The sequence below is a fragment of the Blennius ocellaris genome, assembly GCF_963422515.1.
Source record: "Blennius ocellaris genome assembly, chromosome: 3".
Classification (NCBI taxonomy): Eukaryota; Metazoa; Chordata; class Actinopteri; order Blenniiformes; family Blenniidae; genus Blennius; species Blennius ocellaris.
Window position 1 is genome coordinate 25,261,314 of NC_137652.1, and position 18,935 is coordinate 25,280,248.

The 18,935-nt window shown below is 43.6% G+C and overlaps 1 protein-coding gene across 1 annotated transcript in view; it reads right to left on the reverse strand.

Moving 5' to 3' along the window:
• Positions 1-13,001, reverse strand: part of grk4 (G protein-coupled receptor kinase 4) — a gene marked incomplete at its 3' end in the record, with an annotated part of 26,522 nt that extends 13,521 nt beyond the window's left edge. The window contains exons 1-5 of the mRNA XM_080516186.1: positions 12,894-13,001; positions 11,713-11,790; positions 9,758-9,858; positions 845-937; positions 279-342 (exon numbers count right to left, since the gene is read on the reverse strand). Of these exons, the coding sequence (XP_080372312.1) occupies positions 279-342; positions 845-937; positions 9,758-9,858; positions 11,713-11,790; positions 12,894-12,905 (348 nt within the window). The 5' untranslated portion in view covers positions 12,906-13,001. The remainder of the gene's footprint in view (positions 1-278; positions 343-844; positions 938-9,757; positions 9,859-11,712; positions 11,791-12,893) is intronic.
• Between the last annotated feature and the right edge of the window lie 5,934 nt (positions 13,002-18,935).

An 18,935-nucleotide genomic window follows, 5' to 3' on the forward strand; every position in this document is an offset into this window, starting at 1 on the left:
GCAGCGAAGGAACGTGATCACACTCGCATTAAAAACACTTAAAAAAATAAAAAACCTCCACTAATGGAAGTCAATATGTCACATCACAGAATCCTCCCCCACGTGTCACCGGAGTGAAGACAGAAACTTTGCTGTATTAACTAGCTGCTAAAGGTTACTCGCTGCAGCTTCAATCATTAACAGCTCGGTCCCAAACGCAACGCGGTTTTAATAAGCACAACAACACAAGTGTGAACAGGATCATTCAGAGCTTGTTTCTGGACGTCGGAGACACTCACCTCGCCAAATCCACCTTTTCCGAGTACTCTATAATGTCTGAAGGTGTTTTTGGTTACTGGTTGCCTGCGGGGGGAAAAGAAGAAACGACAGGAAAAAAAATAAATGCGACTTTTTACGGATTCGTGTGACGTCGCAGACAGAGTAATGGTCTAATGTATTATTAATTCGCCCTGATGACTGCTGTTTCCACCCCGCTCCGCTCGCCCAGCCATTATGCAAAGCATCATCAATTATTAACCACTCGCACAGAAACAGTGATGGGCAGCACCACCCTTGTGTTTTAGTGCAAACATCACTCCTGCTGGCCTGTATATACTACCATGTTTATTTCCTCTGCGGTTTTATTAACAGTTATTGTTTGAACACTGGCTGGTTGCTGCAGAGAGAGCGAGAGCGAGAGCGAGAGAGAGCGAGAGACTGAGCTCTGCCCTAAGCAAACAAGCAGAATGAAGGACAATAACCTGAATAGGAAATAGTCGACACACACGAAATCACAGGTGTCATTTGGAGCACAATGGCTTGGCAAGTTTTTTTACTGAGGGTGTAATCTGCAGCGACTACCCACCTCTCCAACCATTTCCACTGCAGGAAGCGTGAGAAGTACATGGACTCCTGGTAGGAGGAAAATGGAGCTCCACTCAGATAATCACGAACTATTCTGGAGGGAGGGCGAGAGAGAGAGAGAGAGCGAGAGAGAGAGAGAGGAAGGGAGGGGTGGGGGCAGAGGGGAGATGGCTTTAATAAGAAGATAAGCATGGTGAAATGGAAAACAAGAGAAAGACAATCAAACATACATTTCTTTCATTCCTGTGAGTAGTTATAGAAAAAAAAAAGACAGATTTATGACATTATTTCTCTTCATTTAAGCAGTTGTGGCATAAAACACACATATTAGGAGCGGCGGGCTGATGGAGGGTCTGGATTCAAATGCCCGTGGGACAAAACTGGCCCGGAAGACGCTCCATTCTGGCCAAACAACCAAGAAAATGGTCAAACATTCAAATAAAACATATCAGAGATGCTGCCATGAATGCCAGATACCTCGCTGCGGTCAAACTCGCCTCAAAGTCATGCGCATATACTGTGCGCTACAACAAAGAAACACCTTAAAAGTGTAAATTGAAATCATGGCACGACTTCATCGATGTGCCCCAGTCAAGATGACGGCGGCCTGTGAGCTATAATGTGTGCGACCCCCCCCCCCCCGGTCAAGACCAAACATCAAGACAAAGTGTTGCCATTTCTTTAAAAAAAAAGCATCTTTGACATATTAATCCACTGACACTGCAAACCCCCCTTTAGTAGATGTTACAAAAGAGTTTTCACACATTTTAACAAGCATAACGTTTCTTCATGTTTGTGCCGCGGTTCAAAGTTGTTCTCGGCGCAAAGAAGGAAAACGCTTCACCGCCATGACGAACGAGAAATGCCTTTGAATGGAGACATTCCACTCAGCTGAACCGGGAAACTGGATATTTTTGGTGGGGAATGCAGTTTTTTTTTTTTAAAGGTTAAGTGGAACATCTAATCTCAGAGTACCATCCACGTGAGCGAGGGTGGGTAAACCAATCTGATCGTGTAAACCTGCAGAGGCCTGCCGAGAGTCAACAGAGTGCCGGCGACGACCTGCGCGGGGTCGCGAGGGGTCGCAGTCTCCTCGTCTCCCGGCCAGATGTCGGCCGTCACTCCACTGAGAGTTGTTAGAACATGACTTCTTGACACGAGTCGGTCAGCCTCGGACACGCGGAGTCCTTTTCAACGCCGCAGATGTTGTTTGACTTGCGCCGTCTTCCCTCTTTAGCACCGAGGCACCAAACGGCCTCCGGGCCAAACTGAGCAGAGACCCACGCCGAGTTTGTCTTTCGCAGGGTTTGAGGTTTCACAGGAAAATGGAGAAAAGTCCCTCGAAATCCGTGGCGTTTAAATGCCTTAAATACCTATGAGGATCACTTTTCACTTTAAATGCCATCTTCTTGAAACCATTTCCCCCCCCAAATATACTACCAGAACTCTTTACAAATATAACCCTTAACTTTAATTTTCCAGATGTAGTCTATAGTTTGCTTTATGCATTTGTGGTGATTTGATCAAATTTAGTATCTCTGTGTTTTTTTGCATTTAGTCTGGTTTTATTCATTTATTTGACACTTGCCATATTTGATCATGTTTTTACGGATGCGACGCTCTTTGGGTTAGTTATTGAAAGTGGGGGGGCAAAACAGGACGATGACATTACATTGGGAAAAAGGCAACTATTGCGCTCATCACAATTTTGCAACTTCCTGAAATAATATAGCAAAACAAGTCAGATGACTTCATAAAGGCACAGCTAAACCCGGAAAATCAACGTTGCGTAAAAGTAGAAAATAATTACTAGTTTAATAATTAAGTCAAGGAAAAGGTTCACGTAGCCAGAGTGAAATCACATCAAACATCCCATCAATCTTACGACCGAAAATGGATTTTAAACCTAAAAACCAGGCGGGGACTTCTTCCACTGTTCGACCCAACATAGAACCAAATAGCAGGTCGAGGTGAAAGGTCAGAAGAGCTGCGCTCGTCTCCAGCTGGACTTTTCCTGAACCATGAGGAACATCAAGGATCACGTTGGCCGCGCTGTGACTGCTGCTGACCGGAGAAAGAAAGTTACAGCACATATTCCTACTCCACCACCCAAAACGTCGAGGAGATGCTCATATTTGGCCAAGACATTTTCCTTGACCGTTTTTTTTCTTTTTCTTCATCTTCCTAGGATTACTTCATCACCATGGAGCACGAGGAAAGCTGCCTGTGGTTACCAGCCAGGCCGGAGAAGCTGTTCTTGGCAAAGGGTTGCAGAGCAGAGAGTTTCCACAAGGGAAGCACCCTTTACTGGGTAAGAGAGCCGAATTATGTCATAATGGGACCCAGTTGGTCTGGGAAGGACGTGAGCGTCCATCTAACCTGACCACATCTGGATTGTTTGTAGAAGGGCAGGATTTCTTCTGTTTTTAACCTCTTAAGACCCAAACTAATTTCCACATACTGTGAGCGGAGGGCAGGTCCTGGAAGGTTAAAATGAACACAAATTGCTTAAAAACAACGGCCTCCGGGGAAAATTAATATTTAAAGTTGTAAAAACAATTATCCAGCCGACTGCTGCACAAGCTAAAATAATGTCCACATATGTGGATGCCAGGTCCTGGAAGGTTAAACCTTAAAACCATTTTAGATTGTTTACATCTAAAGCTCATAAACGCTCCATTTTATATGTCATAACTTTGGCTTTATGAGTGAAGTGTTCCAATTGGACTCATCGATTTATGTATGTTTTATTAGAGGTTGTCACATCCTTTGTTGGAATTGTGAGAAAACTAGCTCCAGACATATGCTGCATCAAATAAAGTACTTTGAACTTTGACATATTCAAGTCTGTGTTATGTCATGAACTTGTTTTTCCCCTGATCATAATCCATCATTATTTTCCACGATAACACATCTTTACAACAGTAACGGTTAAATGCATTGTAATGTGTGGGAAGCTGGTCGGCGAAAAAGATTGTTATTCATCATATGTTAAAATCATGGAAAACAAGGTAAACGAAAACAAAAGGTGTGTATCGTAAGATTACAAAGAGCCGATGAGTCTGCAATGGCAGCGCCACTAGTGGGTGCTGTTAGTCGTGTGTGAAATGAGACCGCACAGAGAACAAAACACTAAAAACATGAACAATGGGAGCACGTCCACATTCAAGTGGACAGACGACTAAATTGGATTCTTATTCCGGTGACTGTCAACTATAAAACTACCAAGTCCCAGGAGAATATGTGAGTTTGAGCACTTTTAAAAAAGTTGTGGCGTAAACGTACACCCAAAACGCAATGGACGTTTTGCATTGTCGTGTGAACGAGCCCTCGTATAAGACTCGATCCTTTCATTAAATGTTCACATCCTTTCCCTCGTGTATCAAGTTTCGTCTCAGTTCTGTAGAAATAATACAACAACTGTGAAAAGGAAGTTTTTTTTTCCCTCCGGTTAGACTCCCATCAATTCTCACTTATCTTATCAATAGGCTTGAAAAGGGCTCCAGAAACCCAAGAGCCAAGCTGTGCCTGGCTGAGAGCGGCGCTGGAGACAGACATCACCGCGAGTCGAAATAAACACGCTTACAATATGGCTTTTGTTGCTCAAAGGGAGCGGGAGAGGAAACGAAAGGGGAAGAAAAATCAGCAGAGGGACCTTTGTCAAAACAAGCGATACACTCGCACACTAATGGGCCGCGCTCTACTCTCCGGGATGACATAACCCGATGTTCCACTGCAGCACAAGAAAATCCATGAGTGAGCTAATACATATTTGTTAGTGGGAACGCAGCTCTGCCAAAAGTCACGTTTCCACGTGCGGTACCACGCTTTCCTACAGGCTTTCCCTTCTGAACGGAGGGGGAAAAAAAAAAAAACACAGAGTAAGACCTGGGTCAGAATTACACATCGGAATAAAAAAAAATAAAAAATAAAAAAAAAAAGACTAAAAGAAAATCAGTAGTAATAATAGTGGAAGTGATGACCAAACATGGCCAATAATTCAATTCAAAAACATGTGAAGAGCTGCTGCGAGGCTGCAACACGTGACGGAGACAGACCTTCTGTTTTGCGCCCCTCTTTCCTCAACGCCGTCTTTCCATTTGCCCCCTCACATTTCTCCAAAGCTCCCGTCATTACTCTGTGGGAGTTTTTCACACCGGCTCCAAACACTGAGCTCTCGACTGCAGCACATGACCTCATCTTTTGCTCAGTTTTGAATTCTACTCGTAATTTCTTTGCCGAGGAAACCTTCATTTTACATTAAAGTACCAAAGAACGGCCATTATTTAAAAGGCTGCTCCTAATTAAAATTTGACTGATAAAATAAAACTAGTTAAAAAAAAAAACACTACTATTTTGTAACTATTTTACACCCAAATTGATGGGCGTAAAATGACACCTACAGAGATGCATCGATTCCAAAGTATGTGCTTATTGAGTCGTGCATCTTATTGTGTGCTCGGATCAATTACAAACTGGTTTCCTCACACTTTGCTTTTGCACTTTATTGTGACACATTCTGTGCTTCAATTGTCCTTTGAACTCCGAGTTGTCGATGTCTTGGGTGTTGTGGGATTTGTTTTTATAAATAACCATTCTCTTGCCCCCAATTTACACTTAGAAGAAGAAAAGGCAGTGTGTTGACCTCGTTTGTTTCTCCTCTGTGGCCTCCAGGTGTGAAAGAATTGGGCTCGCCAATGTTCAGCAACAACAAAATAAAACAAGCAAAATCAATTTTTCTTTCAAAGAGTGACAGTTTTACAAACCAAAAGGGTTTAGGATGAAGTTAAACACTTGTTTTGCCTAACAAATCAAAATACAAGATGTAGCAAAACCGCAAGACGTCAGACTCTGACCTAAGCTTCATTTATAAAGTGAAAAACATAATACATTTAATTTAAACAAGTATACACAATATATTATGAATACACATTCATACACATCATATAATAGCTGTACAAGTATATATAAAATGTATGAAACATCAACAATTACACCTTTATTCCCATTAGTATTCACATACTATTATTATAATACTACTATTTAGTGTGTTATTATTACTATAATATTTCATATTATTAATATTCCTGGTGTTTATTCTGGAGTAATATATTTTTCTATGACATTAGTCTTAAAAGATTTTTTTAATGTGTGAATAGAAGTGTGAACATTTTAAAGCGTTATTCAGACCGTTCCATAGCTGAAACACCGACTTTTCAGACTCGTTCTCACATTTGTTGCTTGAAAGCCAGATGAGTCTTATGTCATATGGTCATATGGACTCTCCCCGGGTTTGAACTTCTCCTGGATGTGCTGAGGCAGCATGTGATTAGCATGTGTCTCATAATAAAATTAAGCCATTTTTGTATCTTGCTGAGCATGAATTCAAAGTGCATGGAAAGAGACGTTATCCCAGTTCAGTCTGTATTTTGAGATATGCATTTTACATACATCGATATGGCAGTAATGGAATATCCTTCAACCCTACTAAACAGTGTTTAAACGTTGTATTTACGGCATTTACACGTAGTTTCTCACCCTTCACAAAGCCTCCAGCCAGCTCCTTTCGGCTCTGCTCTGTTCTTTTGAATGAAATCCATTTTAAAGCAATTGAATCAAGTCAACCGGACTCCGTCATGCGTCCTGGAAGACCTTTCGTCACTTATCCAGTCGATGATGGAGCCAGTTCTCGTCTCAGCTGGCTCGAAACACCACGCAGTTAATTTATTTACACTCGAAGGGCGAGCGCTACAGTTTTCCTGGAGGCGTCTGTGGTTTTTCCGACTTGCAATTTTTCATGAACTGGAACACTGGCTTTTCCGAGAAAGTGGAGAAAAGAAAGAAGGAAACTATTTCGCTGGGTTATATGGACACAACAGTTACATAAGGTTGAGTTAAATGTCTCGATGAAAGCTTTTTATACCATCGGGTCGTTGCTGCAGTCTTCCCTCTGTTAAATGAGGAACTCTTGCACCCGAGTGGGACTCATCTGGTTAAATAAAGGCTCGTTGAAATGAGAACGAAGCCTGAAAGCAGCAGAAGGGGGCTTTCACCAAAGTACGTGACATAACGCCGTCTTAGTTCCCTGCTTTCATCAGTCCACCTTTAATTACCTTTGAAGGCAGAAGGGAAGGAAACAGACCAAACAGGCCAGAAGAAAGAAACTGGACAGGTGTGTGTGTGTGTGTGCGTGCGTGCGTGCGTGTGTGTGTGCGTGTGTACGCTGGGCTCATCGTGACCACAGCGAGTGACGTTTACAGTTTCAGTCAAACAAACAAACCCACACTGCCCTGTTCAGTCTCCCTCCACCGCCGCATTTCGGTCTCTTTTATTTATTTTTTCCCCCCCCTAATAAACAAATCCTGCTTTGTCTCTTCAGTCGCCTCTTTCTTTCTCCTCCTCCCAGCCCTCAAGCGAATCCTCCCAACACACAATAAAAATAAAGAACAAGATATTTGAATGAAATTAGGATAAACTAAGCAAAACGTCAAACTCAATTCAAATCACCTGGATGAAAAAAAAAATCTCCAGGGAAGAATTCATCAGCACTCTCATTCAGCTTGAAATATTTCTGGCTTCAGGCTTCAGCCTGTCACGGCTAAAACGGACGCCCAGACCAGAAGATTTGATGAATTCAGCTGCTCCTCAGCAGCTCTCTCATGTGATCTCCCAAGATAAGAATGCAGACGGAGAACATACAGCACAGTGGTTTTTCCCAAGTATGATTCCCACTTTTCCTATGTTTCTTCTCAGAAATTTTGATTTTTTTTTTCTCCCTGTCAAAGCTAAACTGAATCACAGCCTGGTCAAAGTTTTTCCAATCCAAACGTCTGTGTGTGGCCACATCCTGAGACTTGGGTGATTCAGCTTTGGCCGGGACGCGGAAAACGAACGTCTGGCTTCCCGTCGATTTATCGAGCGCTCTCCAGATGATGTGCCGTCATCAATCTTTGTACATTTCTAATGACAGATGTTTTCAATGAATTCTAATGTGCTGTGCTGCAGAGGAAAGGTTTCTTCGCTTCCTGAAGATATCACCCCGGATGTCAATCGCATTCAAACCGTCACAAATCTGCACTGGGATTAGACACAAAGACAATTTGTTCCTCTGTGTCAGAGGAGCTGATAGGAACCAATTCAACATGCATGAGACGGTGTTTTTCCGTGGCAACACTGTAGCCGTCAAGCGAGGTTCTCGCTACATCTCGGCGATATCCGTCGCCGCGGTTTAAAATCGAACGACCAAGTGGACAGATTGTAACAAAAGAGAAGCATTCAGCGGGATTCTGGAGAAAGAGGGCAAGCCCGTACCAGTGGGACTGGAGGTTCGTGGCCTGAGCCTCCTGAAGAAATAGAATAAAACTTCTGTGAAGCTAAAAAAAATAAATAAATAAATCCTTTACGGCTCAGTAGCAGGACGAGTCTGGAATAAGTTTGAGAACTTTAAAAGTGCAATAGAGATTGATTGCATACAGTAAATGCTTTTTGATGATAGCTGGAGACTATAAATAAAGACGTACAGTTAGTTTCAACTGAAAGCGTCAAACCAGCATGAGAAGTGCTTTCATTTCCGACAGATCCCCACGATAAATTCAAAGTGCAAGTCATTAGGCCGTTTGTAACTACAAATCACTAATTGGTGTGAAACAAAGCTTGTGGGCATGGAAGAGTGTAAACATCCCCATGTGCTTTAAGCTCTGTGTTTCACTACATCAATCTGAAACCCAATGTTCTATAATAATGAGTCCAAAGAGAGTTGTCAGAGATGATCGACTACCCGTATAGACAACACCTCCGGGTTACTTAGAGTCACCAGTTATTCTAAAGCGCCACTATTACGTGATGAAGAAGTGAAAAATTGCAATACGACTGTATTCATTGTGCATTAAATGACTTATTATTACCAACGTATGTGAGATCCTTTCATCAACAGTCCAGCGCAGCTCAATCAGTGTCACAGTGAAATTAGCGGACGAATACAAAGTTAGTTTGAGGTCTGTGCTGTGCAATGGGAAGTACATTTGGGACTAATAATCCCCGGTCTGTTTGCTTCTCCAGACTCTCTGAGCAGGAAGCAGAAACACCTGCAGGAGTGTGTGTGTGTGTGTGTGTGTGTGCGTGCGAGTCTGCGTGTGTGTGTGTGTATGTGTGTGTGTGTACACTGAGGTGGCTGTTGTTCTCATGCCAGCCATCCGGATGCTCTCTCTGCCCAATGCTCTTTTTCCATTGAGCTCCACTGTGTGTATGTTTGCAGGTCTATATGCAATACGGCCCTCCAGGTACCACCTTCAATTAAATCCATTGTGCATTCCCACAAAATAGAATTGGAGGTTTGATTTTAACATGATTCAAGCGAGTATTTTGGGTCTAGTTCACACACATTGCCTGCAGCGCTGCAGTACAAATAACATACAATCATTTCAATTTAACATCCAATCTGCATCTGTGCTGATTGAACAATTGAATGCGAAGTGAAGATATTGTCCCGAAGAGACGTGTAAAGACGCTTCGGTTGGAATATAGAGGGATGTTTGGTGCTTGGAGCCGTCACAATGGTGCCACCCATCTTTAAATGTACAACAAATCACCTGTTGGTCACACTGATTTAAGTCATACCAATATCCGTAACTAAACGTTAGTGCGTGAATGTTTACATGTGCATCTGGAAACAAAGACATTGACCAATGACCTCTGCTCTGGACACTTCCAAAACACAAGTGGCCTCCACTCAGCCTGTCCCCCCGGAGGCGTCTCACACAGACTCACGAGAAGTCGTCACCGCTGCGCCGCTCAACATGCTCCGAGTCGGGACGCCAAATGGTCACTGTGTGCCAGGTGTATTCACACCCGCGCCGATTCAGACTATTAAAAGACAAGTTAAAGTGTCCTCCGAGTGAAGGAGTGAAAGACTTACTTGGTGCAGTCATTGAAGAGCTCCTTACAGGGACTCTGCTCCAGCCTCTCCCGGCACCCAGCGACGACGTCCTGGGGAATGTCAGGCAGATGGGCTGCCGACTTCAGGGTGAAAGGGACACAAGAGACCGAGAGTGAAGGGCAGATTTTTCGGCACGACAAATCAAACGAGAGCCGTCGCATTTCTGTCCGCATGGAGGCACATTCACAACTGTGAGGTGTGCGTTTTCCCAAAATGTTTTCATGACTAATCAAGCACGACAAGCTTCCATGTTTACGTTTTCCCTCAGGTACCAGCGTCCACCTATATTTTCCTTTTTCGCACCATTGCTTCACCAAGTTCAAATCCTTAAAACGTCCCCACCGCAGCCCACAATGCAGTCAGTCAAGACTACTGGAGCAGATTTACCTCAAACCTGTTGGCGTTGTACCCCCGGGCGCTTGCTTTCACACTACACTCGTTATGTTATGTGGCCAGAAAAACAAGATTGTTTGGATGTGGTCGCCTGCTTTGTCTGGTTTTAAAGACTAACTGCAGTGAGGGAAGTAGTAACGGCTCACAAAGAACAATAAATCTGAACCAATTAGGCACAATTTTGCTTTACTCAAAAACTGTACAAAAAAAAAAGCATCGGAATAATAAAAAATGTAGTTTTCACTTTAAAGTCAAAGTTCAAACTGTACAAAACAGAATAAATTAAAATCATTTCATATGATGTTGAGATCTTCTGTCACCTCAGTTCTTGATTCATAGAATGTATTAAAAATGTCTAACTGTTGCTGTCTAATATGTAATAATATGTTTAAGTTAAGTTGTGTAATGTATTTTGTTGTGACACGCTCCGTTTTAAACTTTTTACAGTTAATAACTAAAATCTGCATTTCAGCATCAAACCCTTTACTTCTGGAAACTGGAACAAAATATTTGAAGAGAATGGAGAAAGAAAGTATTTCAGACAGCTGCATAAAACTTTTAGTTTGGCTTTCTTAAATATAAACCAATATTGAGCAAAGCAATTCATGTTTGAATCTCAGCTTGATCTTATAAAAATAAATAGGCATCACTAAATGTGCAAATATTCCACAAGCTGAAATGTTTTTCCCATTTTTTTAGTGGAAGTACGTAATTATCAAAAAAAAAAAAACTAAGTTGTTTGGGTAAATCTAGAAATTTTTTTTGAGAAGACTACTACACTTTTAATGATATTCAGTTTTTTGAGATGCACTGGTGTTTGCCAACTGAAACACACTTGTAAACAGCGTGCCATATAAATAACAGCACTGAAACTTAATTGTCTTTCACTTGTAATGTTACCATTTTACCTTTTAGTGCGAAATTCTTTCTGAAGAAAATAATTGAGTTTTAAAGTCTTAATTCTGCTAAGTCCCTAATAAGTAGAATAAAAAGGTTTATTGTACAGGCTGTGAGGGCGAGTTTGTAAAAACGTGCATCATGCAACAGTTACAGGAGAAGATTGTTGGGAATTTCACGGCAGTTTGAACCAAAGGGTTTCATTCAAATTGGCTTTATGTTGAAATTGCAGTCATTTTGTGAAAAATAGACATTTTCATTACACATACTCTAAAACGCATACTTTAACAGTTTAAATGTAAAGATTATTATGGCAGTATTTAACCAGTCCGGCCCATTCTGGATGAAATTGGGCTGAATGTCGCCCCTGAATTAACGTGTATTGACACCCCGACTTTATAGAATTGTAAGTTATATGTAATCCACCAATAACACATATACGTAATATATCCTTTGATTTATTCTACATCTCTTATATGGTCAAAACGTGACAGTGTTGTAATGATAATAAACATCAAACGGGTCATTTTGGAGGTGGATGGTTTCAGTTGCTTGCTGTGACTATTTCCTTAAACTGATGTCAGAATGATGAATGAAGACATGAGGGCGCTCTCTCGTGGAGCGGCAGTGTTTGTGTGTCTTACCCCGTTATTAAAGTATGTGTCTAAAACATTCAGTCCACAGTCCCTCCTCTTCTCATCAGGAGCGAGCTGGTACATGGCCTGTCGGGGGGGGGGGGGGAAACAGAGGCGTGAGCGGCCACGCCGGGCCGTGCTCGTTCAGCCATCTTTAATACCTCTCCAAATAAGGCCAGACAGACACGGGCACCAGCCGGCGACGAAGAAGACGAAGAAGACACAGACAGGAGGGCGGCGGGTTAATAAGAACGAAATGGAAATAGAAGCGAGCGTCGGACGGCCGGCAAATAGCGACATGTTCGCCGCGACAAAAACATGCCGTCTCATTCGGGGCAGGAAACTGGCAACCGTGTTCACGTTTCCCCCGGGTTACGTCGGCCACCCACCAGAGCGACGCCTCCGCTTTCGCCCCGTCACACCAGCGCAGATCGTGTTTTTGATCAAATATGGCCGTGCGCGGGGGAAAGGTCTGCCTGGAGGCTCGTGTTTTGTTTGAAAACATGTTCTGAAGGGAGGAATGGGACCGAGTCGCACTGACGAAGCATCGCAGCCAAAATGTGAAGCCCTCTGGGGGGGGGGGGGGGAATGAAGCCCGGCTGAAAAGTTACTCATTATTTTTTGGGCTGTGTTGTCAGTGGGATTAAGTATGTGCGACTCCCAGTGCTTGGACGTACGCAACCGTCTGCCCACCTTTAAAAACACTAAAGTATTTTCTCATTAAATAAGCATGATTCCACCCCCACACCCCAAACCCCCCCACCCCCCCCACGTTTTCCTTTCTCGCATACCACCAGGGACCCAGACACAAGCTGGGGCCTGTGTCGGCCCGCTCCCCCAGGGGAACTGCCTCTGACGTGGGCTTGACCTCATGGAGGAGTGCATGGAGGAAGGAGGGGAGGGGTATGATCCATGACAGCCCGTCTAATCGCCCCCTTTGCGCCCGCTCCACCCCGCCCGCCGCCCCGCGCCGCTGCCGTGAGCAGGCGGAGGACTTTCCTCCCCTATTTATTCCCGGCTTCACGGCTCTGACCCGGGCGGCTCTCATGGGAGAAGTCACAGGCAGAATGAGAACACGCCAAAGACAAAAGACAACGGGAGGAAACGCCACAGGCACAAGGAGGCAACCAACTTCGCATATGAGAAAATGGGAGAATGCGCAGGAAGAACGGCTCCGGCAAGAGTCTTACCACAGCGTCCATGAACTCGATGCAGCGCTTCAGCTCTGGCCTGGTGTCACAGTACTGACGGAATAACAGCCGGCCGATGGGCTGCTTCTCACATAGACTGGTGTAGTCCCTCTCTGCGAGGAGAAACGGAGGAGAAAGCAAAACGTGAGGCGGGAAATCAGAGAAAACCTCTCTCTGCATCTTCAATATGACACGTGAGGCTCAAGCTCGTGGTTAATTACTTTCCCCCCCCCCTCCCATCGTCAAAGTTTCACACAAACGCTCTCTTCCCGAAGCCTAAACATGTTTATTTGAGCCGACAACTAAAATAGTGTTGATCACACAATCGTCAGGGGGGAATTCAGTGGAGTTACTGTTATTGTCGTTTCATATAGTTTGTTGTCGATCGGTGCAACGCATCTCTTTTTATCGTCTTTGCTATGCGTCACTGGAACTTGTATGAAACTGTGACGTCAATGTAGAACATTTGTGGGTGTGTGGTTCTTTGTATTTTGTTGGAAATATTTGCATTTAACGTTATTCAAATCCATTTAAGGTGGGGTTGTTTGTTTGATTTTTTTCCCCGTTTGTTTTTTTTTGGCGTGGTTGTATTTTTGGGGTCTAATATTTAGCTTTCTGTGCCGCTGGATGTGATTGAAGGACACCGGGCTGAGCGGGTCAAAGGTCAGGTGCACATGAACGGATGACTTGATGACTGTAAACGGAAGACAAAACCAGCTGCGGAGACTGGATGTGGTTGTAAACAAGGCTTTAAAATGCTGCATCTTAAAATATCTTGGACGGGAATGAGGATGATGTTCTATGGGAAGATTAATCACTCGCACATTGCAGGAAGTCATGATTTTAAATGTAGTCAGTCTGTGTTTCATCGCCTCTTCGCCATCATGTCTTAATATTGCTCAAGTGAATTTCTGATTCTCTGGTCGATGCAGCTTCAGTTCAATCAGGTCATCAGCTCGTTACAGAATTTCCCATTCACACTGATGGGAAATTTACAGTGACCAACACATTCTGGACTGTTGGGGGCGGGGGGGGGGGGGGGGGGGGGGGGGGGTTGTGCACGGTTTACATAACAACGTTTTTGGGTGAAAACACATCATTTTTAAATTTTCATGCTTACACAGCAGCGTTTTTAAAACAACAAACAACAGCAGAATCACTGAAAATGTTGTTTTCACGTTGGCGCAGTCGTTTGTTTTTGTAATGAAAGCACACACACACATAAGCAGAGAACAACATACTATAAACATGACCAATGGGAGAACACAGACATTCGTATGAACAGACGACTAAGTTGAATTGTTACTATGGTGACTGTCAACTATAAAACGAAAAGTCCCAGGAGAACCATGACAGAGTCATGACCCTTTGAAGGAAAACATTGTCGTTATTGTTCATCTCCTGAGGATGTGCAGAAGAAATGTATACTACGGCTGTGGTTTACATGCACAGTAGCAGCATCCCCCCCCCGTCTACACGGACACAAGGCTTCGAGTGTTTCCAGAAAGTTGTGTTTTCCCACATTTACACAGACAGAATCGGAGCATTTTCAAGAAGTTGCATTTTCCTGCTTGGCCAAATATCACAAAGTACAGTTCTGTATGTCATGATACATGTATCGTGCATGTGGATAGCGTGATGAGTCAAAAAAATAGTGTGCACCCTTACATCCTGAGGCATTGATATTGATCAAAAAAATCGCATAAACTACGACATTTAAACAGAAAGTTTGAAAACGAAAAGGCATTTTTTTTTTTTTTTTCACCGCGGGTTCTCCATGCATGTTTCTCCTGTGCAGCTGGCCCCGGCCTATTAGCACTAATAACCTCCATTTGAGTCATACTTCCTCTTGCACCAAATGAGGAAGAAGACTCAGAACATTTTCCATCATTGTCTGACAATCAGCACACACATGCACTCATGCAAGATAAATGTACAGGCAAAAATAGGCCACACACATTCGAATACGAGTGCATTTATGTTCAGGAGAGGAGGAGGAGGCGGAGGAGGAGGAGGAGGGGTGCTCAAGATGGAAATGGTGGCGACAGCCACAGGACAACCTCCAACTATAAATCAAATCTCTGCAACTGCCGGGCCAGCTGCACTGTTTATCACACAGCATTCCTCTGCGCCGTGCATGGCCGCTCTTCATTCAAACTCAACACTCACAGGACCACAAAACCAAACTTATCACTTTAGTGAGCAAACAGAAGAGTGCAGAGGTATGATGGGTATTTTTTTTTTTTTTTTTTTTTTACGACTTCCCCATCCGCAGCTCGGCCACTTTGTGTTCAGACTGCACAACAGAGGGCCTTTCACATAATCTGACCGAGATCTTTAACCGCGTTGCTTCACACTTGCCTTCAGACATCTGAGTTTATCTTTGATCGCAGAGAGGCCCGATTGTGGCGGCTCCCCGATCCCACAGCGTTGGTACAGCAGTTAATCTGAACGGTTTTCTCCTGCGGCGTGATCATCTGACCAGGTCAGAACAACAGTCAATGGGTTGTTCATAATCACGTAACTGTATCAAAATGTCCCAGCATGTGGATTTCTGTCGAGCTGGGTCCAAATCAACGTGCTGACCTTACGTTAACCCTAGCAGCAGGAGGACGCTTGAGTTGATCCTGATTTGAATGCTGTAGGATTCTCAAAAATTGCGCAAGCGAGTGTTTTTGCCTATTTTACAAAGGTAACTTTCAAAATGTGCCAAGCAAAAGTGCTGGAATTCGCTAAAGACTCACACATAAGTGCAAAGATCTATTAAACTGTTTCGAACTTCCATTTTTTTTTTTTTTTTAAGATATCATATAACAATCTTGGAGTTGGGATTATGAGAGGTATGCATGCCAGATAAAGTCAACGGTGTTAAAATAGCTAGTTACTCTGACAACAACCAAAGTTTGCACAATATTTAATGAACATGTGATAAAATTAGGCTTAGGGAAAAATAAAAGTACATAAATAGATGCTATTGTCTTGGTGCCTTGAGATTTGTTCCGATAGATAACTGCACCCTGTCAATTCATAAGAATTCTTAAATACCCTATTGTTCCCAATAGACATGCAGTGCGCGAGTGCAACCCAACATCTATTGGGACCATGCACTGTTTTAACAATGTAGTGTTAATGTAGGGCCACCAGTGCGTGCTCCCGTCTTCTTTTGTATTGAAATCACCAACAGGTGCCAGCAGAGAACAATACACTATAAACATTAACAAAGGAAATACACAGACATTTGGTATGGACGGACGACCAAGTTGGATTGTTCCTACGGTGGCGCTCAACTATAAAACTATCAAGTCTGTGGAGATTATGACCAGGGAATCACGACACTCTGGAGGAAACTTTTGTTTTTATTTTCCACCCAGTGGCGCATGCACAGAAAAGTTCCCCCTTTCCATGGAGACCAAGTTGGAGCGTCTACGAAAAGTTCCAGCTTGGGAGCCCTTTTCAAAAAGTTGCGTTATCTGTGGTTCCAAGCACCGTTGTCATGTAATCGAGGCCATTCTGAAGATAACAAGCAAGGAAACGATGCCTCAACATCTATCACAATTAATTATTGTGCAAAACGGCCAGTGGCAGATGGAGTAACCCAATGTAGCATTTACTTACCAGCATTCAGGACGGCTCTGTCATCACAACATGACATCTTCTTGCCATGAATTTATACAAACGTTAAAGCACTAACTTGCCATATGATGTATAGAGAGGACTTAAATCAGACCAACTATATTTTTCAAAGGTTTTGGCTAAATTACTGTTGTGGATGTTTGTTATTCAAGTGGGGACTCGCTGCAGTTGGTTGGCCTTGTGATCATTCTTAAAAAATAAATAAATAAATAAATCTATTAGAATGATTTGTTATAAAAGTACGGACTGCAAATGAAACATTTTACTTTATTGCCACCGCCCTCCCCTGGCTACACACTACTGACTGTGCGAAGTTCTGTCAGTCTTACAATATGTATGTTTCAGATTCCTGACATTCTTTATGTGACATAATGCATAATGAATAAGGCTTTTAAATATGTGTAACGGTGCGTGACATTCCTGGCATTTGTGGAACATGACTTTTTCCATCTTCCAAGAATAACAAGACTTGTCTCGATCCGTGAAGTTCGCAGCCGAGTGTGTAGATTAGTTGTGATGCGTTATGCGGCATGACAGCATTCGTCCCCCTGCCGCATCCTCCTCTCCGCGCAACTCTATGGTATTTCTCTGGATGTGGCTCAATCTGTCGCGTGTGAATTGTTCGGCAGCTGACGGTAGAATGACTGGGGGCGTGTTCGGAGCCATACGTATACATACACAAAAGTCGCGGACCTGGCTGGTTAAACACCCGAGGCAAACACCCGAACCTTCAAGAGATGCACCTAGTGATTCTGTTTTCCTCTCATGCGCAGTGCACTCCTTCACAGACTGAGCCCTGGGCGACTGCCCACGTCGCTCAGAGCAAAATCCACTACCGTAGATACCAAATCCTCCCGATTCGCCACATTTCTGACCGACTGGCGAGAGGAAACTACGACGGGCAATGTGCGCCGTTACCCGTCGTAATTTCCTCTCACCAGTAGTACACAGCCGTGCACATTAGCGCGCAACACAGCAGGAACAATATTGGTGACCGTGGGTAGGGACTCGTGATGATGCGCCACCGTTTCGTTGCCATTACTTGTGACGCGTGACAACAGGTCTCGACTGTCTGTGACGGCGTGTGACGGCTCTGCCCTGACTCGTATAATTCAGGTGAAAACCGTGATCCGCCGTCAGGAATTGAGATTCGTTCCATTCCTGACTTGTCGCCGTCATGTGTAAACGCACCTTCACCATAATTATAAATGGACGATATATTGAGCAGCCCTATGAAAATCTGCCCCTCGTATCTGCAGAACAGCTGTTGAACACTTGCATCCGCGATCTTGTTGCTTTGCAAATGCAGCCAAAATTATCTCAGTCTTGCATTGCATTTTACTTTGAACTACTAACTAAGGCAATACAATAATAATCCCAGTGTAGGTTCAGCAATGGAGTAACTGTCTTGTTAGAAAATCCACGAAACAATTCTAGTCTTTAATCAAAAAAAAGATCTCCTTCCTGTGTTTGAGCAGTTTGAGAGGTTAATTATAGTGTATTGCAGAGTGCAAATCTACACAGAGGTTGTATGTAGATTCACAGTTGCTGGCGTTCAGAGATGTTAAAATCCGTATCCAGTAAGGAAGCTTCTTGTTTGATCACCCGTCTTCAGTTCAAAAAAGCTCATTTGTTTGCGACTGTGATGTGAAACTACAATTCGAAGACCTGTAAAGTCAACTTTTCCACTCTGGCTCAGATGTAGTTTCATTAGCTTCTCCTCCGGGGCGACCGCGAATCCTGCTTCCTGATCCTGTATTGCATATCGTTACACCGAGGGCTTTAAAGACAGCGAGCGGAGGCTTTGCTTGACAATAGCCCCGCAGATAAGGTTTCAGAGGAACAGGTTTTAGAGATGGGGGGGAGGTGGGGGTGGTGGTAGAGGGGTTGGTTCAGGACAGTTTCAGTCTGATTTGCAGGGTTTCCGGCTGTTTCAACGACATCAGATTCCACCACCACGATGAATCACAGCACCGTCAGTCAGTCACTGGGGCGACAGAGAAACTGTGGCGCAATGTGCGTTTCCATGTTTCCGAGTAACCGACCGATTGGGCAACACGCCACATGGCAGAACTTTGCATGATGCATACATCTGTCATACAAATACTCTTTTACGCAAGAGTGTAAAAGTGCAAGCTCAGAAAAAAAATAAAGACTATTACTACATCAAACTTACCACGGTCTTAAAGCTGTGGATGGGTAACCTGCGCTGTCGCCACCGTTTCTTCTGTCAATTTCAGCGTCTCATTTCAGCGCCTCACATCGATCGAGGATCAAGTCAAATTCTCTCCATCGATTCGCGCCCCGTTTATACAACAAGATTTTCATATGAGAACACAAAGCTTTTGCAGTGTTTTAGGTGTTCGGTGCTTGGAGCCACTGAAAACACAACTTGGTGAAAAAGGCTCC